This window comes from Equus przewalskii, chromosome 1, assembly GCF_037783145.1.
Source record: "Equus przewalskii isolate Varuska chromosome 1, EquPr2, whole genome shotgun sequence".
Taxonomy (NCBI): Eukaryota; Metazoa; Chordata; class Mammalia; order Perissodactyla; family Equidae; genus Equus; species Equus przewalskii.
In genome coordinates this window covers 34551052-34577087 of record NC_091831.1, presented here as the reverse complement: position 1 = coordinate 34577087, position 26036 = coordinate 34551052, and the positions used below count along the sequence as shown (strand labels likewise).

Genomic DNA, 26036 nt, shown 5'->3' with positions numbered 1-26036 from the left:
TTGAGTCATTTTCTGAAAGAGTTAGAGAACAATGTTTTTCCTATAGCATGAAAGTAGTTTACCTATTCCAGAACATTTCACCAGAGAACATTTGTCAAGTAAACTTGGTGGGAATGACCTCATCACTCTTATGGAGCATGAAACAAGTCATGTGTACTTTCACTTAATTGCATTATATTTATATGGTCAGCCTCATAGACATGTCTGAGAGTTTCTTCCACAGTCCATGTTTACAGTTCTGGCCAAGAATAATGCCATCTATGGATTTAATCCCTTAGGCATATCTTAGTGCAATTCTTGTCAATTATGACCTCTCTAAAGATAAGCACTATTTAAAAATGCCAGCATTATTTCTTGTTACTCATACTACTCTATTGATTTATATATTTTGAATAAATATATGCTACACCATAACTCTTCAAAATATACAAGTAGCAAGTTAAAATATGTTTTATTTAATTAGATTTCAACCACTTCAATAACTGCTTACCGTGTCTTTTCTAAGTTAAATTTGGCTCTGTTTTCAGTTTGTTAAACTTTGCCTTATCTTTACTGGATTTTGGTAACAAATTCATGGTACAGTAATTATTTACCTACTACTGCCGGGAGTACCACTACACCTATAAAGTGTAAAGTCACAGTGACTCTGATTTTCAGCTTGGAGTACAAATTACTCTGTTTTTTTTTTTTTTTTTTTAACTCTTTCTTCCATATGAAGTGAAAGGAAAGACTGAACATCAGACTTTACTTGTGAATCACATACACGCAAAGAAATCCCCAAGGCTTACCAAATTACCCTCCACCAATATAGCAAAAACAAAAGTTGTTTTAAAGCTTAAAGCCTTGGAACATTTAAAGGAGCCTGGCAAGAAACCGCTAACTATGTTTCCTTTTATTCCATGTCTTACCATTCCTCCCTAACATTTTAAAGAAATGTAAAGTAAAAAACCACATTACATGAAATCCACTCTCTTAATGAATTATTAAGTGTTCATTATTGTGAACTATAATCACGCTGCGGACAGCAGATCTCTAGAACTTTTCGTCTTGAGTGACTGAATACTCTACACCCATTGAACTGTGACTCTCCATTCACTCCTCCCCCAGGCTCTGGCAATTAGCATTCTGCTTTCTGTTTCTATGAGCCCGTCTAGTTCATATGTTTCAAGTAAGTGGAATTATGCAATATTTGTCCTTCTGTGATTGACTTATTTTGCTTAGCACAATGTCCTCAAGGTTCATCCATATTATAGCATATGACAAGATTTCTTTCATTTTTATGCTGAATAATATTCCAGAGTGTGTATTTACCACATTTTCTTTATCCATTCATCGCTGATGAACATTTAGATTGTTTCTACTTCTTGGGTATTGTGAATAAAGCTACAATGAACATGGGAGGGCAAATATCTTTTTGAGATCTTGATTTTAGTTCTTTTGGATAAATATCCAGAAGTGGGATTGCTGGGCCATATGGTAATTTGATTTTTAATTTTTTGAGGAACTTCTATACTGTTTTCCATACTAACTGCACCATTTTACGTTCTGCCAACCACATACAACAGTTCAATTTCCCCACACCCTTACCAACACTTAATTTCTTTTTCTTTTTTTTTGATAATGGCCATCCTAACAGATATGAGGTGATATCTCATTGCTTTTGATTGTGTTTCCTAATGATTAGTAATGCTGAGCATGTTTTCATATACCTCTCGACCATTCGTATGTCTTTTTTTTTTTTTAAATAAACACAAGTTAAAGATATTATTTAACTCATTAATGAGGAAATTAGTCAGGTGTTACAACCAGTTCAAAGGACAAGGGTCAAAAAGTACAAGGTTGTTTAAAGTATAAGAATGTTGACGTGAATGTGTAAATGAAGACAAAACTAGCCAGGGGAGTCAATTGAACCACTACTGAACAGAATAGAATTTGCATGTCTATAGACAGGAATTACTTTGCACTGCCGTCAGTTATTGATAGTTTAAAAAGTCCCAAAATAGCTCCTGTACAAGAATCACAGTCAGATAAAGCAGAAGGGTGAGCTATAGACAATGCACTTTTCCTCTGAAGCACATATTTTCCTTACACTGTAGCTGTGATTACACCTACATATCCAGGTTGAAAGAAACCCATCAACGTTCTTCAAAGGGTGTGGTCTACACTCAATATTTCTCCCTCACCCCCTGGCTTTATTGAGATATAATTGATTGTAATGTTGTGTAAGTTTAAGAAGTATATGCGTTGATTTGAAACATTCATATATTGCAATAGGATTACCACACGGCATTGGCTAACACCTCCATCAGGCCACATACTTACCATTTCTTTGGAGAACATTTAAGGCTGACTCTCTCAGCAACTTTCAAGTATGTAATACAGTAGCGTAACTACAATTATAATACTGTGCATTAAATCCCCAGAATTTATACATGTTCTAACTGGAAATTTGTACTCTTTGACCAACATCTCCCCATTTCCTCCACCCCCAAGGCCCTAGTAACCACCCTTCTAGTCTCTGTTTCTACGATTCAGCTTTTTAAGATTCCATCTATAAGTGATATTATACAGTATTTCTCTTTCTCTATATGACATTCCACTTAGCATAAAGCCCTCAAGGTCCATCCATGTTGTCACAAATGACAGAATTTCCTTCTTTTTCATGGTTGAATAGTATTCTACTGTATATAAATACTACATATTCTTCAAACATTATCTGCAGATGGACACTTAGGTTGTTTTCATATCTCAGATGTTGTGAATAACGCTGCAATAAACATGCGAGTGTAGAAATCTCTTCAATACTCTCTTTCATTGTCTTTGGAAAAATACCCAGAAGTAGGATTACTGGATCATATGGTAGTTTTATTTTTAATTTTTTGAGGAACCTCCATACTATTTTCTGTAGTGGCTGTACCAATTTACATTCCCAGCAACAGTGCACAAGCATTCCCTTTTCTCCACATGTTTGCCAACACTTGTCTTTCGACTTTTTGATGATAGCCATTCTAACAGGTGTGAGGTGATATCTCATTGTGGTTTTGATTTGGATTTCCCTGATAATTAGTGACGCTGAGCACCTTTTCATGTACCTGTTGGCCATTTGTATGTCATTTTTGGAACAATGTCTATTCAGTTCCTCTGCCCATTGTTAATAAGATTTTTTTTAATTGAGTTGTGTGAGTTCTTTATATATTTTAGATATTAACTGCTTATCAGATATAGGGTTTGCAAATATTTTCTCTCATTTCTTAGGTTGCCTTTTTATTTTCTTGATCATTTGTTTTGCTGTGCAGGAGCTTTTAAATTTTGATGCAGTCCCATGTGTTTCTTTTCACTTTTATTGTTTGTGCTTGGTCCAACTTGGTCATGGTGTATGATCCTTTAATATTCTGTTAAATTTGGTTTGCCTATATTTTGTTGAGAATTCTACATCTTTATTCGTCAACTATATTGGCCTGAAGTTTTGTGTTCTTGTAGTGTCTTTATTGCTTTGGTATCATGGAAATGCTGGCCTCATGAAATGAGTTTGGGAATGTTCCGTCCTCTTCAATACTTTTAAAGAGTTTGAGAAGGATTGACAATGTTTGCCAATCTTTAAATGTTTGGTAGAATTCACCAGTGAAATGAGGTGGTTCTGGGCTTTTCTTTGTTGGGAAGTTTTGAATATTGATTCAAGTACCTTACTCATTATTGGTCTGTTCAGGTTTTCTATTTCTTTATGATTCAATCCTGGTAGGTCATATGTTTCTAGGAATTTATCCATTTCTTCAAGGTTATCCAATTTGTTGGTGTATAATTGTTCATAGTAGTGTTTCCACTTTTTTTTGGTATTTTTGTGATGTCACTTGTAATGTATCCTCTTTCATTTCTGATTTTAACTATTTGAGTCTTCTCTCTTTTTACTTAGTTTAGCTAAAGGTTTGTCAATTTCTTTTATGGTTTCCAAAAACCAGCTCTAATTTCATTGACTTTTTTCCTATTGTTTTTCTGGTCTTTCTTTCATTATTTTCTGCTGTGATCTTTATTTCCTTCCTTCTTCTAAATTTGGGCTTGGTTTGTTCTTTTTTCAGTTCCTTGAGATGTGAAGTTGTATTTTTTTATTTGAAATTGCTTTATTCAGTTTTTCTGCAAATAAAGAATTTTTACTTTAAAATTACAAAAGAAATACAATACGTGTGTAAAGCGATAAATGAACATCTGCCTTCTTCCTCACCCCACACCTGATGCCTAAGCCGGGCAATTTCATTAGTCAGAGGACCACTGTTATCAATTTGGTGTATTATTCCAGGCTTTTCTCTATATTTTGGAGAAAATGAGATCATACATACTGTTCTGCATTTTGTGTTCTCTTATTACATCAAGGACACAATTCCATGCATACTTATTTTCTGTAGTTGTATGATTTGATTTCCTTTTGTTTATCTTTTGTGTATCTCCTGTAGGTTTTTGCTTTGTAGTTATCATGAGACTTACATAAAACATCTTATGTAATAGCCTATTTTAAGCTGATAACAATTTAACTTCAGTTGCATACAAAACTCTACCATGTAACCCCTCTTTTTTGTTTCTGATGTCACAATGTACATCTTTTTATATTGTGTATCCATCAAGAAATTATTGTACTTATTTCTATATTACACTGTTTTGAATTTGACTATATGTTCACCTTTACTAGTTTGTTTTATGTTTTCATATGTTTTCATGTTACTTCTTAGTATCTTTTCACTTCAGATTGAAGAACTCCTTTAAACATTTCTTGTAAGCTAGGTTTAGTGGTGTGAACTTCCTTAGTTGGTGTTTTTTTTGGAAAGTGTTTCTCTCTCCTTCATATCTGGAGGACAACTTTTTCTGGTGAAGTATTCTTGGTTGGTAGTTTTTATTCTTTCAATGGTATCAATATATCATACCACTCTCCCTGGCCTGCAAGCTTTCTGCTGAGAAATCTGTTGATAGCCTTATAGAGGTTCCCTTGTATGCTAGGATTTTTTTTCTCTTGCTGCATTTAAAATTCTCTCTTTCTCTTAGATTTTAGACAGTTTTATTATTGTGTGTCTTGGCAGAGATTATTTTGGAGTAAAATTTTCGTGGGATCTGTGAGCTTCGTGAACTTGGATGTCTGAATCTTTCCCCAAATTTGGAAAGTTCTGAGGCATCATTTCTCTAAATAAGCTTTCTGCTCCTCTCTCCCTCTCTTCTCAGGGAGAGAGATCTATTGTGCAGATTGTTTCTCTGAATGGTATCTCATAGTTCACATAGGCTTTCTTCACTCTTTTCATTCTCTTTTTTCTTTTTTCTCCTCTGACTGGATAAATTTCAAATAACCTGCCTTCTACTTCACAGATTCTCTTTTTCTTTTAGCTAGACACATTCACTTTTTATTTTTCTGCTTTCACTTTTGTTTCCTTCTCTTCTAGGTTCAATTAGGGATTGAGTTCTGGCTCATTTCTCATCTGGCTGTGTCATTCCAAATTCTCTTCTTTCTTCTCCTTCCCGTTTCTCCCCTCCCTCTTCCTTTCCTTTAGACCTTCAGATGTACTGTCTATGTAAGCTACTTATCATCTATCTATCTACGATCAACCGTCTATCTATCTATCTGTCTGTCTATCTATCTATCTATCTATCTATCTATCTATCTATCTACCTACTTTTCTATCATCTATGTATCTTTCTAGTCCCCATCGATCTATCTGTGCTTCTCTTTGTAAATCTAGATCATTGGCTCTCAGCCCTGCACATTAGAATCACCTGATAAAGTTTTCAAATCTACTGATTTCTGGACCCCATATCAAGTCAGTTGAAATGGAAACTTTAAAAAAAATTGATTTATTGATTGAGGTCACATTGCTTTATAACACTGTGCAAATTTCAGGGGTGCATCACTACAGCTTCTGTATAGACTGCATCGTGTTCACCACCAAAAGTCTAGTTTGCATCCACCACTGTACATATGTACCCTTTTACCCCTTCTGTACTCCCTCCACCCCCTATCCCTGTGATAATCACCAATCTGTTCTCCTTATCTATGTGTTTGTTTATCTTCCGCGTATAGGTGAAATCATATGGTATTTGTCTTTGTGTAATACCCTCAAGGTCCACCATGTTGTTGCAAATGGCACGATTTTGTCTTTTTGATGGCTGAGTAGTATTCCATTGCATATGTATACCACATCTTCTTTATCCATTCATCCATTGATAGGCACTCAGGTTGCAAGTCTTGGCTATTGTGAATAATGCTGCAATGAACATAGGAGATCATATATCTTTTTGAATTAGTGTTTTCATGTTCTTTGGATAAATACCCAGAAGTGTACTTTCATGTGATATTTCTATTTCTAATTTTTTTGAGAAATCTCTGTACTGTTTTCCATAGTGGCTGTACTAGTTTGCATTCCCACCAGCAGTGTATGAGAGTTCCCTTTTCTCCACATCCTCTCCAACACTTGTTATTTCTTATCTTTTTAATAATTGACATCTGACAGGTGTGAGGTGATATCTCATTGTAGTTTTGATTTGCACTTCCCTAATAATTAGCCATGTTGAACATCTTTTCATGTGCCTGTTGGCTGTCTCACAGATTCTTCCTTCTGCTTGATCCATTATGTTTTTGATGCCTTCTACTATATTTTTCTTTTCATTCATTGTATTCTTCAGCTCTGAAATCCTGTTTGTTTTTTTTTAATGATTTCTATCTCTCTGTTAAACTTCTCATTTTGTTCATGTATTGTTTTTATGATTTTGTTGAATTGTCTTTTTGTGTTTTCTTGCAGTTCAATGAGCTTCCTGAAGAAAATTATTTTGGATTCTTTTTCAGGGAGATCACAAATCTCCAATTCTTTGGATAGACTCTGGAAAATTATCGTGTTCCTTTAGTAGTGCCACGTTTCCTTAATTTTTCATTTTCCTTGAAGTCTTGCTTGCTGTATTCATATTTGAAGGAGTAACTTCCTTAGCCTTTAATGACTGGCTTTGGGAGAGAAATATCTTCTGTCAGTCCTGTTTGGATTCTGAGGCTTTCTCAGACATTTTCTACGAATATACCTGCTGCACAATTTTGTTCTCTCTTGAGGGATAACTCTTAAGACTGTATGCCTTCTCTTGATTCTGTGAAGCCAGGCCAGGTGCTGGCTATCTCCCATTTGCTTGTTTTCTCTAGGGCTGTACTAAATGCTCAAGTTTGTATGGATTCTCCCAATCCCACAGTCAGGCTGGTTGCTCACTATCTACAAAGTTTCACTCGTTGCCCTTGGGGGCATGCATAGGGAGCCAGCCATAGGGGTGTGTGTGTGTGTGTGTGCGCGTGTGTCAGTGAGGTTCACAGAGTGTTGGAAGTGCCCATGGATCCATTGGGGTAATCTGCAGGTGAGACACCCCCAGTTGCTCATAGATGGGCTTCTTGATGGAGTCCTTGAAACTGTCAGTGGGATTTGCATCCTGTGATGCCCTCTGAAAGCCCTGACTGCTGTGCTCCCATACACTTCTTGCCCTTCAGATGTGCAGCATACCTTAGTTTTCTACACGGGGCAAGAAAGAAGTGGGTCTCTTTGGCAGCATCCTGCACACCTGGGGAAGCTTTTCCTTCACTCACGCATTCTTCCTTTCTCCCATGGGAGAAATCATGGGCCAAGAAGATCACTCCTGGCACTGATCTGTGCCACTTGTGGTGGGAGTGATGCAGCTAAAGTGAAAGTGTTCCTTTTATCCTCTTTAGTGTATTCAATCATGGATTTTTTTCCCCTGCAATGGTGTTAGAACTTCTCTGCTGGACTCCCAGACATCCACAAAGACACTATCATTCATAGGTGATTGTGAAAATTGGTATTCTTTAGGGGAAATGTGATAGAAAACTCCTATTTCTCCCATCTGATAAAATTACATCTTTTTATATTGTGTATCCTTTAACATATTTTAATAGTTAAGCCTATTTTTCATACTTTTTGGGTTTTTTTGTTGAGGAAGATTCACCCTGAGCTAACACCTATGCCAATCTTCCTCTATTTTGTAAGTGGGATGCTGCCACAGCATAGCTGATGAGTGGAGTAGGTCTGCGCCCAGGATCTGAACCTGTGAACCTGGGATGCTAAAGTGGAGCACATGCAACTTTACCTACTTGGCCACGGGGTCTTTTAACTTCTATACCAGAATTAATAGTGGCTTATGTACCACCTTTACATTGTTACAGTACTCTGTTTTTGTCCAAATATTTACCTACATCAGCAAGCTTTATACTTTCATATTCTTTTGTGTTGCTGTTCAGTGTCCTATTGGTTCAATTTTAAGGTCTCTAATATTTCTTGTAAAACATATATAGTGGTGATGAATTCTCTCAGCTTTTGTTTATCTAGGAAAGTCTTTTTTTGTCCTTCATTTTTGGAGAATTGTTTTGCCAGAAATAGTATTCTTGATTGGCAGCTTTTTTCTCTCTGCACTTTGAATATATCACTCCTCTCCTTTCTGGCCTGCAAGGTTTCTGGTGAAATCCACTAATAGACTTATGGTGGTCCTCTTATATGTGACAAATCACTTTTGTCTTGCTGCTGTCAAAATTCTCTCTTTGTCTTTGACTTTTGACAATTTGATTATAATATTCTTAGTGTGGATTTCTTTTGTTCATCCTGTTTAGAATGTCTTCTTGAATCTGAGTTTATTTTTTCCCCCAGATATGGGCAGTTATCTGCCATTATTTCTGCAAATAAGGTTTCTGCCCCTTTCTCTCTTTCTTCTTCCATAATGCATATATTGATCCTCTTGTTGTCCCATAAGTCCCTTAGGCTTTCTTCATTCTTTTTCATTTCTTTTTCTTTTTGTTCTTCTGATTGAATAATATCATATGACCTGTCCTTAAGTTTACTGATTCTTTTTCTATTTGATCAAGTCTGCTGTAGAAAGTCTCTAGCAAGCTTTCTTAGGTAAGTTATTGTGTTCTTCAGCCCCCCCCCAACCTTCAGCTGTTTGGTTCTTTTTTATGTGATCTCTTTCTTTATATGCTCCTTTTGTTCATGCATCATTTTCTTGTTCTCATAAAGCATCTTTATCAATTTTTAAAAAATTCTTTGTTCAGATAACTGATATGACTCCATTTCTTTGGGATTGGTTTCTGGAGACTGATTTTATACCTTTGTTTGAGACATGTTTCCTGCTTCTTTATGTGTTTCATAACTTTGTGTTGGGATTCATGAATTTTAAAAAATAACCACTTCTCCAAGTCTTTATGAATTGGCTTTGTATATGGAAAAACCCTCACCAGTTATCCTGGCTAGAGATTCTGGGGGCTTGTGAAGCCTTTTTCTTTTAGTAGATACAACTTCTCTGGGGCTGTGTGTACAATTTCATAATTAGAGAGGCTTGAAAATTTCTTTCTGAGGAGCCAGTAATCTCTTCTCTTATTCTCTTTGTTGTGTGCATCTGCAGTACTGCAAGTTCCCTGGTTTGAGAGAAGCAAGTTACACCACTCTCCTTTGTTTCAGTAGCATCAAAAGTTTGCAGGCTCCTCCTTAGTGCCCTGAGTCAGGAGAGACAGACATAGTTCCTTGGGTAGCCCTCCCAGAAGACAGAATGCAAGATGCATGCTCCACTCCTCTTCCTTTCCCCTTGAATGAAGAGCCTTAAGTTGTGCACCATCTGTGGATTGCGCCAAGCCATGCTGGCCACAGCAAGCCACTACCCCCTGCTCTCCTTTATTCTCAGTGGTCTGAGGCATCAACACTCTGCCAGTCCTGTCAGCACTCTAAGTGAGGTAAGACAGACACCAGTCCCTCAGCCTGGTACATGGATGCGTGCTCCATCCTTCTCTTTCCTGTGATGGAGTGATCACAACCTGGGGCATTTTCTGCCAGCATTTAGTTGTGCCAGCTTGAGGGAGGTGTTGATGCAGGTAAAGTGAAATTGTTCTTCTTACCAGTTTTAATGTGGCTGCTCTCTGCTTTGTCCTCACCTCTGGTATTACAACATCTTAACTGGATTCTGAAAATATCATAAAAGAATTTTAGTCCATATTTCATTACTAAATCAGTGTTTCTATGGGAGAACAGGGGCTAGGACTTCCTATTCCACCGTCTTCCTGATGTCACTCTGCCTCAATACTTTTGATTCAAGTCATCCTTAATTATTGCTATAATTGTGAATTTTCAATCTTTTTACAGGTAATGATCTTTCATTGATCATTCGTTTGCAACGATTCTATTTTACAAATTCCCTCCCCAAAAAGAAAACTTTTCCTCTAATGTAATTTCTCTACTAGAAATTTACCAAATTGATTTAAATGATGGGCAAAATTTAAAATTTATTAAAACATACTATTCTGTTGATGGCTGTACAGAATAATATCACAGAAGTCTGCGTAGCCAGCTTTGTCCCAATAAATTAATTTTTGATGGTTGTTGGAAGTGATGAACATTTACTTCCTAAGGAGGGATCTTTTTAAAATATATAAATGAAAAAATAAAAGAACTCCTTTTATCGGTTTACCTTTCTTGTTTGACTACCTGGGGTTTATGTTGATATAAAATTTTCTAATTTTATTTTTATTTTAGACAAAAAAACCCATCTGAAATAATTGTTCATTTGTATTAGTTTTTCTTCTTATACAACAAGAATGTTCCCTGTTTTTTTACACTTATTCTTTCAAATACATGAATTCATCCACGGTCTCTCTCTTTAGCGTCCCCTCTGCCAATTGTACACATGATTCTTTCAACTGTTCAGTATACATAAAACATTTTTAAGGTCCCTAACTACCTCTCTTTTTCTATATCAGGGCTTAATTTTCTACAGGCTTTGAAGGCAGATGCTATTCAGTACCAATAACTTTAATTACTAAATGATATAAAAAATGTCCTCTTTAAATGTTTTTTCCTTTTTTCCTTCCAAATTAACAGGCACCTTGGGTGTAAAGAGTACAAATAAAGGCAGTGGATGTGAACTGAATAATAGAAAACATAATTTAACTAGCTATTTGAAATAGTCTACACAGATTAAAGTAAAGGTGATGTGTTGATTTAATACATGTTGAATATTTTGATGTTAAGGGAATTTGTAGGTAAGATATTGCTTTAGAGTATCTAAAATTATCTTTACCTGTTATCTCAAAGACAAATTGTTTCATATGTACAGTTTAATGGTGTTTTAAAATTGTTTCTGATTCTCTAGCTTCACCCTGTGATCCCACTTTTATCCTGGGCTGTGCTCCTTGCAATGTGATCTGCTCCATCATTTTCCAGAATCGTTTTGATTATACAGATCAGAATTTTCTAAATATAATGAAAAAATTTGATGAAAATGTCAGGATCGGTAGCTCTCCATGGATGCAGGTAGGCCAAGATTTTTTCTTCCCGCGGAATTGCTTATGCTCTTTTTCTCCAAGAAGTCCAAATATCTTCGGTGAAGTGAATGTTTGAAGGCCACAGTTCTCTCCAGAGTATAGTATCATGGAGCGAATATGTGAGAAAGATGGCTGAGCCTTTAATGACAGACAATAAAACATACACCCAGAATACGGAACTGGAATTCAATCCCTTGACCCTGTCCAGTGGTTTTTCCACTAAACTCCAAGGCCCAGTTTTTATAAAGTACTTTGCTAACTTCCCTAAAGCATGCCCATGGCATTAAATGGACTTTCAGACCCTTCTTGAAAGGCTTCCATTACACACAAGTATTGTCATTCCATCAACTCTTAGCGACTTCATCACATTAGTTGGCAGAAATACCTGCATTGAAGAAGGAAGAGAATATCTCCATCAAAGAGGGAGCATGCTTGGGGGCCACCGATGCTGCCAGGGAACACTGACTAGGGTAGGAATGTTTAATGCCTTGTTGGCATCCTAACTGACAAGGTAGTTGTTTTGGGGATGACAAAAGGATTGGTTTTATGGTACATGAATCACAAACAGGCATCACATTTTTCCTGTGCTGAGCTGACATATTCTGCGTTCTGCTAAAAGATAATGGTGTGATCTTGGAGAAGTCACTTAACTGCTCCAGTGCACAGTTACTTTATACATAAAACGTTGAGTTATGTTTCATGGCATCTTCAGGACTCTCCCAGTTATAAAATACTGATTCTAAGTTTGGGGCTTCTAGACAGAATTCGAAATGGCAGGGACTAGCTTTGTGCTCTGTATCACGTTGCCCAAACTCCCTTAAACTCTGTTGTCATCTACAAAATGTGAATCATAATATTTCATGCCATTTCATATTTCAAGATTGTAGGGAAGAATTGATGTAAAAAATGGAAGAATTGATACAAAGATGTTTTTATACTATAAATATGATGTGTGAGTATAAGAAATATTCCTCATCTTTGATCCTCTGGTCAGAATTTTCTCCCTCAAATGCATCTATCAGCATAGAAAATTATGTATTTGTAAAAAAAAAAAAGTCTATCAAGACAGAGACTATATTTTATTAATATTCATAGTACAGTTTCTAACCAGGGCTTGGCATATGGTATATAAGTCTTCAATAAATATCTTTTATTTAATAAACTAAATTATTTTCTCTTCTAGCTCTGCAATCATTTCCCTGTTCTCTTAGATTATTTCCCAGGGAGTCATAACAAATTGCTTAAAAATATTGCATATATAAACAATTATGTTTTGGAGAAAACAAAGGAACACCAAGAATCCCTGGACATTAACAACCCTCGGGACTTTATTGATTGTTTCCTGATCAAAATGGAGCAGGTAAAATGTTAATGACAGCAGCTCAGTTATTTGATTGCTTGTGCATTTTGTGGTTCATTAAATAGTTCCGTATCTACCAGGGATGTTTCAATGGGTCAGGCAAGTAATGCTGACAAGCATTTTAAGTACTCATTTATGAATGAATCTACTCTAAGCATTATAAAAGATATAAAATTAAATTGTTACATTGCTTTAGGAATATTGCCATCTCAACAATCCTAGATTCTCCAATACTTGCATATGGGATGTTTTACTATTTATTTAAGCATTCTTTATTTCTTTTCACAATGGGTTTTAGTTTTCAGTGTACAAGGCTTTCACCTCCTTTGTTAAATAGATTATTAGATATTTATCCTTTTGGATGCTATTGTAAATGAAATTGTTTCCTTAATTTCATTTTGAGATGTTCATTGCTGGTGTAGAGACACACTGATATTTGCATTTCATTGCTGATGTAGAGGGACACAACTGATTTTTGCATTGGTCTTGTACCTGCGATTCTGTTGAATTCATTTATTATCTCTGGTATTTTTTTGTGTATTCTATGGGATTCTATATACAGAATCATGTTATCTGCAAATAGACAGTTTTACTTCTTCCTATCAAAATTGGATGCTTTTATTTCTTTTCCTTCCCTAATTGCTTTGATTAATTCTTCAAGTACTATTTTTAAAAGAGAATTTTTTTCTAAGCTTTATCGAGATATAATTGCCGGTAAACACTGTATATATTTAAAGTGTACAACATGTTGTTTTCATACATGTATACTGGAGGCTATGCTCAGCAATTGGGTGGGACTGTTGACTTGCTTCTCTGCCCAGGCAGGCCATAGTGTGTGCTCCAAGTCTTCTGTTCATTGATAGACTGGCTTTCTGGTTGGATGGGACTGAAGGCTATGCTTAGCGGTTGGGCAAGGCTTCAAATTTGCTTCCCTGCCTGAGTGGGCCATAGAATGTGCTCCATAGCTGCTGGGTGCTTGTGGCTAGGATACCTGGCAGTGTAGCACATGTGGGTATCCTGTGCAGTTGGGTGGAGTGGTGAACTTTCTTCCCTGCTTGGATGGGCTGTAGCATGTGGTCTAAGGCAGCTGGGAATCTGTGTCCACACTTCTCAGTGGGGTGGAACTGGACATTATGCTCTGCAGTTGGGTGGGACTGCAAATTTACTTCCTTGCCCAAGAAGGCCATAAGTTACCCTCTGCTGCTGCTGGGTGCCTGTGACCAAGCTTCCTAGTGGGGCAGAACTGTGAACTGGCTTCCTTGCCCTGTTGGGGTGAAGAATGGGCTCCATGGCTGATGTATCTCATTGGCTGACAGCCAAATTAGGCAGAACTGCTAACCAAGATCTCTGGCTGAACTGTCCCACCAGCTTGTCTCTACAGATGGGCACACTGCCTGGCTGGGATCTCTGTTTGGGCACTGCTTCAGGCAGGAATGTAGTCTGCCAAGATCTGAACACTGATTACTGTAAGCGCAGCCCCTTTCTGGTCTCTCTCTTATGCCCAGTGTGCAAGCCCTTCAGATTCCCCCAGAGATCCCTATGAGTTGAGACCCAAGTAGGCCTCCTGGGAAATGTCTCACAATGCTGGGGGACTTGGTTGTCACCTTTTTTTCCATTGGAGGATCCTATTGATGTGGCACTGTGCTGGCCTTGGGGAGGGTCAAAGTGAAACTGCTCCTCTTACTTTCTAAGGCAGTTCTTCTCAGTTTCTGTGGTCCAGGGGGGTGCATCAGCCTCACCCCTGGGCTCTGGGATTTTCACTATGGTGTCTTCTCTATAGATAGCTGCTAGTTGACCTTGTGAGGGGGACTGTAGTTAGGGAAAACCTATGTTGCCACCTTGATGACATCACCCATCTTTTTTCTTACAGTAGGCATTTATTGATATAAATTTCCCTCTTAAAACTGCTCCTGCTGCATTCTAGTAATTTTGAGGTGTTGTGTTTCTATTGGCATTATTCTCGAGATACATTTTGATTTCTCCTTTGATTTATTCTTTGACCCATTGGTTGTTCAGGAGTGTGTTTAATTTCCACATATTTGTGAATTTTCTCATTTTCCTCTTGTTATTGATTTCTAGTTTCACACCAATATGGTTGGAAAAGATACTTGAAAGACTGCAATCTTATTAAATTTGTTAAAACTTCTTTTATGGCTTAGCATATGATTTATTTTGGAGAATATTCTGTTTGAACTTAAGAAGAATGTGTATTCTGCTACTATTGGTGGAATGTTAGTCATTTTCTGTCAAGATGATCTATCCTTTGTTGAACCTAGGGTACTGAATTTGCCTACTGTTATGGTATTGCTGTCTATTTATCCCTTAATATCTGTAGATATTTACTTAATATATTTAAGTGCTCTGATGTTGGACACATGTATATTTACAATTGTTATACCCTCTCAATGAACTGATCCCTTTACCATTATATAATGACCTTCTCTGTCTCTTTAGACAGTTTTTTATTTAAAGTCTATATTGTATGATATAAGAATAGCCTCTCCTGCTCTGTTTCGGTTACCATTTGCATGGAATATCTTTTTTCACCTCTTCACTTACTGTCTATATGTGTCCTTTTTCAGCTTTAGTTAAAGTAGTCTCTTATAGGCAACATAGGGTTATATCTTGCTATCCATTCAGTCATTCTATGCATTTTGATTGGGGATTTTAATCCATTTACATTTAACATAATTAATGACAGGTGAAGGCTTATTGTTGCTGTTTAAAAAATTATTGTCTTGTGTTTTTTGTTCCTTTTTTTCCTTGCTTCCTCTCTTGCTGTCTTCTGTTGTGATTTGATTATTTTTCTTTAGTGATATGTTTTTGTTCTTTTATATATTGTGTGTCTACCACAGGTTTATTATTTGTGTGTACTGAGGCTTGCATAAAAAACCTTATAGTAACAGTTTATTTTAAGCTTATAACCTAAATTCAACTGCACACAAAAATGCTACATTTTTACTTCTTCCTTCTCTCCATACTTTGTGTTACTGATGTCACAATTTATAGCTTTTTTTAAAGATTGGCACCTGAGCTAACATCTGTTTGCCAATCTTTTTTTTTTCCGTCTTCTTCTCCCCAAAGGCCCCCCCCGCCCCCTCCCGCCCCCCTCCCGCCCCCCTCCGCCCCCCTCCGCCCCGTACATTGTTGTATACTCTAGTTGTGAGTGCCTCTGGTTGTGCTATGTGGGATGCCACCTCAGCATGGCCTGACAAGAAGTACCATGTTTGCACCCAGGATCTGAACCAGCAAAACTCTGGGCCGCTGAAGCAGAGTGCATGAAGTCAACCACTCGGCCACGGGGCCAGCCTAATCTATGTCTTTCTATACTGTGTATCTGCTAACACACAATTATAGTTATGGTTATTTTAATTACTGTTGTCTTTTAACTTTTACGCCACAGTTGCAAGTGATTCACTCACCACCATTACAGTATTAGAGCATTCTGCATTTGACTCTATAGTTACCTTTACCAATTTGTTTTATACTTTCTTATGTTTTTATGCTGCTATTTAGCATCTTTGCTTTTCAGTTTGAAGAACTTCTTTTAGCATTTTCTTGTAAGGCAGGTCTAATGGTGATGAACTCTCTCAACTTGTTAGTCTCGGAGAGTCTTTCTCTCTCTTTCATTTATGAAGGACAGTTTGGCCAAGTATAGTGTTCTTGTTTGGAAGTTTTTCTCTTTTAGCACTTTGAATATATCACCCCACTCTTTCCTGGCCTGCAGAGTTTCTGCTGATAAATCTGCCAACAGTGTCATGAGGACTCCATTGTATGTGACATGTCACTATTTTCTTGCTGCTTACAATATTCTCTCTTTGTTTTTGAATTTTGACAAGTTGATTATAATGTATCTCAGTGTTTAGCTCTTTGAATTCAATTGATTTGGATTCCTTTGTGCTTCATGAATTTGGATGTTGATTTCCCTCTACAGATTTGCAAAGTTTTCAGCTACTATTTCTTTAAATAGGTGTTCTAGCTTTTTCCTCAATGGTTTGCTCAATGGTTAATCTTAAGTTAGGCTTTCTTCACTCCTTTACATTCTTTTTTTTTTTTTTTTTTCTTCTCTGACCGGATAATTTCAAATCACCTGTATTCAAGTTCACGGGTTTTTTTCTTCTGCTTGATCACATATGCTTCTGAATCCCTCCAGTGAATTTTTCACTTCAGAATTCTTCAGTTCTAGTATTTCTGTCTGTTTTTTAAATGGTTTCTATCACTTTGTTGAACTTCTCTCTTGTTCATGTATTATTTTCCTGATTTTATTTAGTTGTCTGTGTTCTCCTGTTACTCACTGAGCTCCACGAAGTTGGTAACTTTTTATCTTTGCCAGGCAATTCATGGATATCCTTTTTTTTCAGGTTGGTAATGGGAGGTTTGTTTTCTTCCTTTGATTGTGTTGTGTTTACTTGATTCTTCATGTTTCGTGTAAGTTTGCTGTATTGTCTTTGCATTGGATGAAGCAGCTGTCTTTCCCATTCTTTATGGAATGGTTTTGACTGTGAGAGAATTTCACCAGTGAGGAGTACTTGATATCAGGCAAGATAGAGACTGACCCCTTGGAGAAACTACAATGACGGTTGGGGAAAAGACCTCTTCAACTCCTCCTCACTCGTAGAAGAATAGACTCAGTTCTGTGCTTTTTTCCAATTACACAAGCAATGCTGCCTGTAAGAGGACATCTGCCTCCCCCTTTTTTTTATTATGGTAACATTGGTTTATTATATAAATTTCAGGTGTACATCATTATATTTCAATTTCTGTGTAGATTACATCATGTTCACCACCCAAAGAATAGTTACAATCCATCACCACTTTGCCCTCCTCCCTACCCCATCCCCTGTGGTAATCAGCACTCCAATCTCTGTTTATGTGTCACTGTTTGTTGTTGTTTTTTTCTTCTGTTTATGAGTGAGAGCATACAGTATTTGACTTTCTCCCTCTGACTTACTTTGTTAGCACAATACCCTCAAGGTACATCCGTGTTGTCACAAATGGCCAGATTTCATCACTTTTTATGGCTGAGTAGTATTCCACATGTATATATACCACATCTTCCTTATCCATTCATCCCTTCTTGGGCACCTAGGTTGCTTCTAACTCTTGGTTATTGTGAATAATGCTGCAGTGAACATAGGGGTGCATGTATCTTTATGCATTTGTGTTATCATGTTCTTTGGATAAATACCCAGCAGTGGAATAGCTGGATCATACAGTATTTCTATTCTTAATTTTGTGAGGAATCTCCATACTGTTTTCCACAGTGGCTGCACCAATTTGTGCTCCCACCAGCAGTGTATGAGAGTTCCCTTTTCTCCACATGTTCTTGATGGCTTCCTTTGCTGTGCAGAAGTTCTCTAGTTTGATGTAATCCCATTTGTTTATTCTTTCTATTGTTTCCCTTTCCCAGTCAGACATGGTACTTGAAAATATGCTGCTAAGATCGATGTCAAAGAGCATACTGCCTATGTTATAGAAATTTCATTGTTTCAGATCTTACACTCAAGCCTTTAATCCATTTTGAGTTAATTTTTGTGTATGGTGTATGATAATGGTCTACCTTCATTCTTTTGCGTGTGGTTGTCCAGTTTTCCCAACATTATTTATTGAGGAGACTTTTCTTTCTCCATTGTATGTTCTTGACGGCCTTGTTGAAAATTAGCTGCCCATAGACATGTGGGTTTATTTCTGGGCTCTCGATTCTGTCCCATTGATCTGTGTGTCTGTTTTTGTGCCAGTATTATGCTGTTTTGGTTGCTATAGCTTTGTAGTATATTTTGAAATAAGGGATTGTGATACCTCCAGCTTTGTTCTTTTTTCTCAGGATTCCTTTGGCTATTTGGAGTCTTTTGTTGTTCCACATAAATTTTGGAATTCTTTGTTCTATTTCTGTGAAAAATGTTGCTGGAACTTTGATAAGTATTGCATTGAATCCGTAGATTGCTTTAGGACGTACGGAGATTTTAACTATGTTTATTCTTCCAATCCAAGAGCATGGAATATCTTTCCATTTCTTTGTGTCTTCTTCAATTTCTTTCAAAAATTTTTTATGGTTTTCAGTGTACAGATCTTTCACCTCTGTGGATAAGTTTATTCCTAGGTATTTTATTCTTTCTGTTTCATTTGTCCGTGGGATTGTATTCTTAATTTCTCCTTCTGGTACTTCTCTGTTAGTGCATAGAAATGCAACTGATTTTCGTATGTTGATTTTATATCCTGCAAATTTACCATATTCATTTTTTATTTCTTAAAGTTTTTGGGTTTATTCTTTAGGGTTTTCTATATATAAAATCATGTCATCTGCAAATGGTGACAGTTTCACTTCTTCCTTTCCAATTTGCATCCCTTTTATTTCTTCTTCTTGCCCAGTTGCTCTGGCTAGATCTTCCAATACCATGTTAAATAAGAGTGGTGAAATTGGGCATCTTTTTTATGGTTCCTGTTCTTAGAGGGATAGTTTTCAGTTTTTCTCCATTGGGAATGATATTAGCTGTGGGTTTGTCGTATATGGTCTTTATTATGTTGAGGTATTTCCTTGTATACCCATTTTATTCAGAATTTTTATCATAAGTGGATGCTGTATCTTGTCAAATGCTTTCTCTGCATCTATTGAGATGATCATGTAATTTTTATTCTTCATTTTGTTAACGTGGTGTATCACATTGATTTATTTGTGGATGTTGAACCATCCCTGCATCCCTGGAATAAATTCCACTTGATCAAGGTGTATGATCTTTTCAATGTATTGTTGTGTTTGATTTGCTAGGATTTCATTGAGGATTATTGCATCGATGTTCGTCAATGATACTGGTTTGCAATTTTCTGTTTTTATGTTGTCCTTGTTTGGTTTTGGTATCAGGGTAATATTGGCTTCTTTTTTTGTGTTGCTAACTGTCCCAGGGAACTGAGTCTAGAGGTTGTACAGTAGTTGGTAGGAGACAAGATAGAAACTGGCTCCATGTAGGCACTCTGAAATGCTTAGGATAAGGTTCCCTTTACTACCTTCCCTCCATGGTGGAGGAAAAACCTCAGTTCTGCATCTGTTCCCAATCTCTCAGAGCAGTGCTGGGTGTAATGGCTCATCTTTCCCTTTCCTTTTTACCTAGCTGTCCCTAGGGGCCACTTTCTGTGGGTCACTCAGTACTCAGTTTGAGGTCAGACAAAATTTCTCCATAAGGTGCACTGAATTGTTCGTTATAAGCCCCCCTTCACTTTCTTTCTTCCTTTGTGGAGGAAAAACCTCAGTTATGTAACTTTTCTCAATCTCCGAGAGCATTTCTGGCTGTAAAGCACTGTTCTTCCTCTTTCCTTTTTTCCCAGCTGCCCTGGGCACAGGGCTCTGAAGGTCATCCAGTGCCTGCTATGAGGTAGGATAAAAATTCCCCCATGGAGGATGCCTCGTGTGGCCAGAAGGTCAGGCAGCCATGCACACACTCCAGTCTCACTTCTCCTTCCCCTGTAGAGAAATCATGGAGTGAGGTGACCTTCTCACTGTTGAGCTAAGCTGATTTGGGAGAGGGACTAGGGCAGGTAAGGTGAAATTGTTCTTCTTACTGGTATAAGTGAAAATACTCTCAGGTTGTGCTCCTCTAGGGTGTCTACTTTTTTGCTGGATTCTGAATTTCTCTTTAAGGTGTTTTGGAACAAAAATCATCATTTTATCAGTGTCTCTGTGGACGAGTTAGAGGTAGGGCTTCCTACTCTGCCATGTTGCTGACGTCACTGTCCTTCCAGTGCTATTTCAAACAGCAGTGGTGAAAGTGGACATCCTTGTTTTTTCCCTGATTTTAAGGGATACTCTTTTAGTGTTTCACGATTGAGTATCATTTAGTTTTGGAGTTTTCATAAATTCACTTTATCAGGATAAGGAAGTTCTCTTCTATTTGTAGTTTTCTGAGTGTTTTTATCATGATGTTGAAATTTGCCAAATTCTTTTTCTGTATCTATTGAGATGGTAATGGGTTTTCTTTTCATCCTAACATGTGTTGTATTACACTGATTGATTTTCTTATATTGAATCCTCTTTGCATTTCTGGGATAAATCCCACTTGGTCATGGTATCTACTTTTGAAATTAAAAAAAATTGTGGCAAAGTACACATAACATAAAAGTTACTGTTTTAACCATTTTAAGTATACAGTTTAGTGGTATTAAGTATTGTTGCGAAACCATCATAATGATCTATCTTCAGAATTCTTTTCATATTACAAACTGAAACTCTGTACCCATTAAAAGGTAACTTTTATTTCCCCTCTCCCTAGCTCTGGGAAATCGTGATTCTACTTTCTGTCTCTATGAATTAGAGTACTCTAGGTAGCTCATGAAAGTGGAATCATACAGTATTTGTCCTTTTGTAACTAGCTTATTTCACTTAGGAAATAACTCATGACTCATTCATGTTGTAGCAGTTTGCAAAATTTCTTCCCTTTTGAAGGCTGAATAATATTCCATTTCATTTATATATTACATTTTGCTTATCCAATCAACTGTTGATGGACATTTGCGTTACTTCCACCTTTTGGCCAGTGTGAATAATTCTTATATGAACATACGTGTGAAAATATCTCATTGATATCCTGCTTTTAATTCTTTTGGGTATACATCCAGAAGTAGAATTGCTGAATTATATGGCAATGGGAGTGCCTCTCACCAGGACTGTGACAGCAGGCAGTAGCAGCTCTGAGCCCCCACATGATCACTTTCCCATCTGGTGGGGGAGCCCATGGTGCTGCTTTGGTCCCAAGGAGTGTCCCAGGCTTGAGCAGGCACTGCTGCCAGGGATCACAGTGGGCTCAGAATACGCAGCTCCTGCCTTCCCCGCCTCCACTCCAGGGGCAGGAGGTGGAATCTGCAACCACATACCAAAACTATGTGACGGCACAAATCCACCCCATCAAATAGTATGAAGAGGTATGGTAATACTCCACACTAGAAGGAAAAGACAAACACCCAGAAATCAATCCTGAAGGCACAGAAATCTACAATCTAAATGACAGATAATTCAAAATAGTTATCATAAAAAAACTCAATGAGTTACAAGAAAACTCAGAAAGACAGTTCAACGAAATCAGGAATAAAATTAATGAAGAGAGGGAATTCTTTACAAAAGAGATCGAAACTATAAAGAAAAATCAATTGGAAACGTTGGAGATGAAAAACACAATGAATGAGATCAAGAAAAATCTGGAGTCCTTAAATAACAGAGCTGATATTATGGATGACAGAATTAGCAATTTAGAGGACAGAAATATAGAAATGCTTCAGATGGAGGAGAGAGAACTAAGACTAAAAAGAAATGAAGAAATTCTCAGAGAAATATCTGACTCAATTAGGAAATGCAACATAAGGATTATGGGTATTCCAGAAAGAGAAGAGAGGGAGAAAGGAGCAGACAGCTTGTTGAAAGAAACAGTAGCTGAGAACTCCCCAAACCTGGGGAAGGAGCTGCAATTACAAGTAAAAGAAGCTCATAGAACTCCTAATTTACATCAATGTAAAAAGACCTTCTCCAAGGCATTTATTAGTAAAACTGGCAAAAGACAATGACAAAGAAATAATATTAAGGGCAGCAAGGCAGAAGAAAAGAACCTACAAAGGAATCCCTATCAGGCTTTCAGCAGAGTTCTCAGCAGAAACCTTCTAGGCTAGGAGAGACTGGAAAGGACATATTGAAAATTCTGAAAGATAAAAACCTTCAGCCAAGAATACCCTATGCAGCAAAAATCTCCTTTAGGTATGATGGAGAAATAAAAACTTTCCCAGATAAACAAAACCTGAGGGAGTTCATCACCACAAGACTTCACATACCAGAAATGATCAAGAAGCCCCCTCATACTTGATAATAACAGAAAGGGTTTACAAAGCCTTGAGCAAAGAGATAAATAGGCAGACACAATCGGAAAATTACAGCTCCCTATCAGAACAGGTTAGCAGATGCTTAATTATAACATTAAATATAAAGGGAAGGCAAACATCAAGAATAACTACAATCACTTCATTTTAACCACAAACTCACAACACAAAAGGAAATAAGTTGCAACAACAATAACTTAGACAGGGAAGAGGAAAGGGATGGAACCTACTTAGACTAAGGAAATAAGAGGCTATCAGAAAATGAACTATCCCATCTACAAGACCCTTTATACAAACCTCACAGTAACCTCTAAACAAAAAATAAAAACAGAGAAACAAATGGATAAATAAAGAGAAAACTGAGAACACCATCATAGAGAATTACCAAACTTAATTGGCAGTCTGAAATACATGGGATAAGAAACAAGGGAAATAGAGAACAACCATAAAACAAGTGATAAAATGGCAGCATTAATCTCTCATATATCAATAATCATTCTAAATGTAAATGGTTTGAATTCTTCAATCAAAAGACACAGAGTGGCTGCGTGGATTATAAAACAAGACCCAACAACATGCTGCCTCCAGGAAACACATCTTAACTCTAAAGACAAACACAAGCTCAGAGGGAATGGGTGGAAGACAATACTCCAAGCTAATGGCAAACAGAAGAAATCAGGTGTTGCTATACTTATATCAGACAAAGTATACTTCAAGATAAAAAAGACAATGAGAGACAAAGAGGGGCAGTATATAATAATAAAAGGGACTTCACCAAGAGGACATAACACTTATAAATATGTATGCACCTAACACAGGAGCACCAAAGTACATAAACAACTATTAACAGACCTAAAAGGAGATATTAACAGCAACACAATAATAGTAGGAGATCTTAACAAAAATAGCAAATGTTATTTCAAAAAGTAACAAATGTTGGAGATGATGTGGAGAAAAGGGAACCCTGATACACTGCTGGTGGGAATGCAAACTGGTTTAGCCACTATGGAAAACAGTATGGAAATTTCTCAAAAAATTAAAAATAGAAATACCGTATGACCCAGCTATTCCACTACTGGGTATTTATCCAAAGAACTTGACATCAACAATTCAAAGAGACTAGGTTCACTGTACCCCTAGGTTCACTGTAGCATTATTCACAATAGCCAAGATGTGGAAGCAACCTGAGTGCCTTTAGACTGATGAATAGATAAAGAAGATTCAGTGTATATATAAAATGACATACTGCACAGCCACATAAAATAAAAAATTGTTCCATTTACAACAAAATGGGTGGACCATGAGGGTATTATGTTAAGCGAAATAAGCCAGACAAACACTGTATGATTTCACTCTTACGTGGAAGATAAACACCTGAGCAAAGAGAACAGATTAGTGGTTCCCAGAGGGAAAGGGGGTTGGGGAGGGGGAATAAGGGGTAAAGGGGCACATATATATGGTGACTGACATATAATAATGTATAACTGAAATTTCACAATGTTACAAATTATTATGGCCTCAATAAAATAAAAATTCTGGAGCTGGAAAAAAATTGGAAAAGTGCACAGACATGGGTTAAAAAGTTCTTTGCAACATTGCTTATATCCATTAAATATTAGAAATAAATGCACAATATAAGAGATTGATTGAATAAATTTTGATACATCCAAAAAGAAAAGGATAAGGAAAATGAAACTTTCTTTTACCTTCACTTATTCCTTCTTTGTAGCTCTTTATGTAGATGTGAGCTTTTGACCTATGTGATTTCCCTTCTCTGTAAAGAACTTTTAATATCTTGCAAAGACATTGTACTGCCAACAAATTCCCTTAATTTTGTTTGTCTCAGAAAGTCTTCATTTCTCCTCCACTTTTGAAGGATAATTTTGCAGGGTTCAGAATATAGATTGGTGTTTTTTTCTCTGACAACACTTTAAGTATTTCACTCCACTGTCTTAGTGCTTGAATGGTTTGTGAGGAGAAGTCAGATGTAATTCTTATCTTTGCTGCTCTATACCTAAGTTCCTCTACAGTTTCTCCTCTGGCTTCTTTCAAAAATTTTTACTTATCTTTTAGTTTTCGTAGTTGGAAAATACACACCTAAGTGCAGTTTTAAAATTTTTTGGCATTTATCTTGTTTACTGTTCTTTGAGCTTCCTGGATCTATGGTTTGGTGTCTAATACTAATTTTGGGGAAATTCTCAGTCCTTATTCTTTCAAATATTTCTTCTTTTGCCTTTTCTCTTTCTTCTCCTTCTTTTTCCCCATTACATGTATGTTACATATAATATAAATGTTAAACATTTTGTAATTGTCCCATAGTCCTTGGATATGCTTTATTCTTTTTTAAGTCTTTGTTCTCTTTTATTTTCAGTTTTGGAGGTTCCTACTGAGATATCCCCAAGCTCAGGAATTCTTTCCTCATCTGTGTCTGGTGTGCTAATAAGCCCTTTAAAGGCACCTTTCCTTTCTGTTACAGCATTTTTGATCTCTAGCACTTCTTTTTGTTTTTTTCTTAGAATTTCCATCTCTCTGCTTACATTGCCCGTCTGATTCTTGCATGCTTTCTATCTTATCCATCAACCCCCCCCCAGCATATTAATCATAGTTGTTTAAAATCCTCATCTGATGAATGGATAAAGAAGATTGGGTATTTATATACTATGGAATACCACTCAGCCACAAGAAATGATGAAATCTGGCCATTTGTGACAACATGGATGGACCTTGAGGGTCTTATGCTGAGTGAAATAAGTCAGAGGAAGAAAGTCAAATACCATATGATCTCACTTATAAGTAGAAGATAGAAACAACGACAATCAAACACATAGCAATGGAGAATGGATTGGTGGGTACCATGGTAGGGGGAGGGCAAAAGGGGTGATTAGGCTCACGTGTGAGGGGATGGACTATAATTAGTTTTTGGGTGGTGAACACGATGTGATCTACACAGAATTTGGAATATATTATGATGTACATCCGAAAGCTATATAATGTTATAACCCAATGTTACTGCAATTAAAAAAAATAAAAAAAAGATTTGGCAGAAAAAATAAGATCCTCATCTGTTAATTCCAACATCCTTGCTATGTCTGGTTTTGATGCTTGTTCTGTCAAATTGTCTTTGGCTTTTGGTATGCTGGAACTTTTTCTTGTTAGCTGAACATGGTGTTACGGGTAAAAGGAACTGTTGTAAATAGGCATTTAGTAATATGGTGCAGAGATGTGGAGGGAGGGAAAGCATTTTATAGTCCTGTGATTTGATCTCAGATTTTAGTGAGCCTATACCCCCGGACTGTGAACTTCACAAGTGTTTCCCAGTGTGTTTTTTTTCCTTAGGTGGGAGAGGATAGCTAGACTGGGCTGGGGTTGGGTGTTTCCCTTCTCCCATGTGGAATGCTGGAGCTGACTGGATTGAGCATTTCTCTTCCCCTAGTGCAGTTTGGTTCTGATGATACCCAGTAGGTTAGGCTCTAGTTAACTATGGCTTATTAAGAATAGAATGCT

The 26036-nt window shown here is 37.0% G+C and overlaps 1 protein-coding gene across 2 annotated transcripts in view; it reads left to right on the top strand.

Moving 5' to 3' along the window:
- Positions 1 to 26036, top strand: part of LOC103559691 (cytochrome P450 2C19-like) — a 72811-nt gene that overhangs the window by 25351 nt on the left and 21424 nt on the right. For both annotated transcript variants that reach the window (XM_070561469.1, XM_008533407.2), the window contains exons 4-5: positions 11149 to 11309; positions 12504 to 12680. In XM_070561469.1, coding sequence (XP_070417570.1) covers positions 11149 to 11309; positions 12504 to 12680 — 338 coding nt within the window. The remainder of the gene's footprint in view (positions 1 to 11148; positions 11310 to 12503; positions 12681 to 26036) is intronic.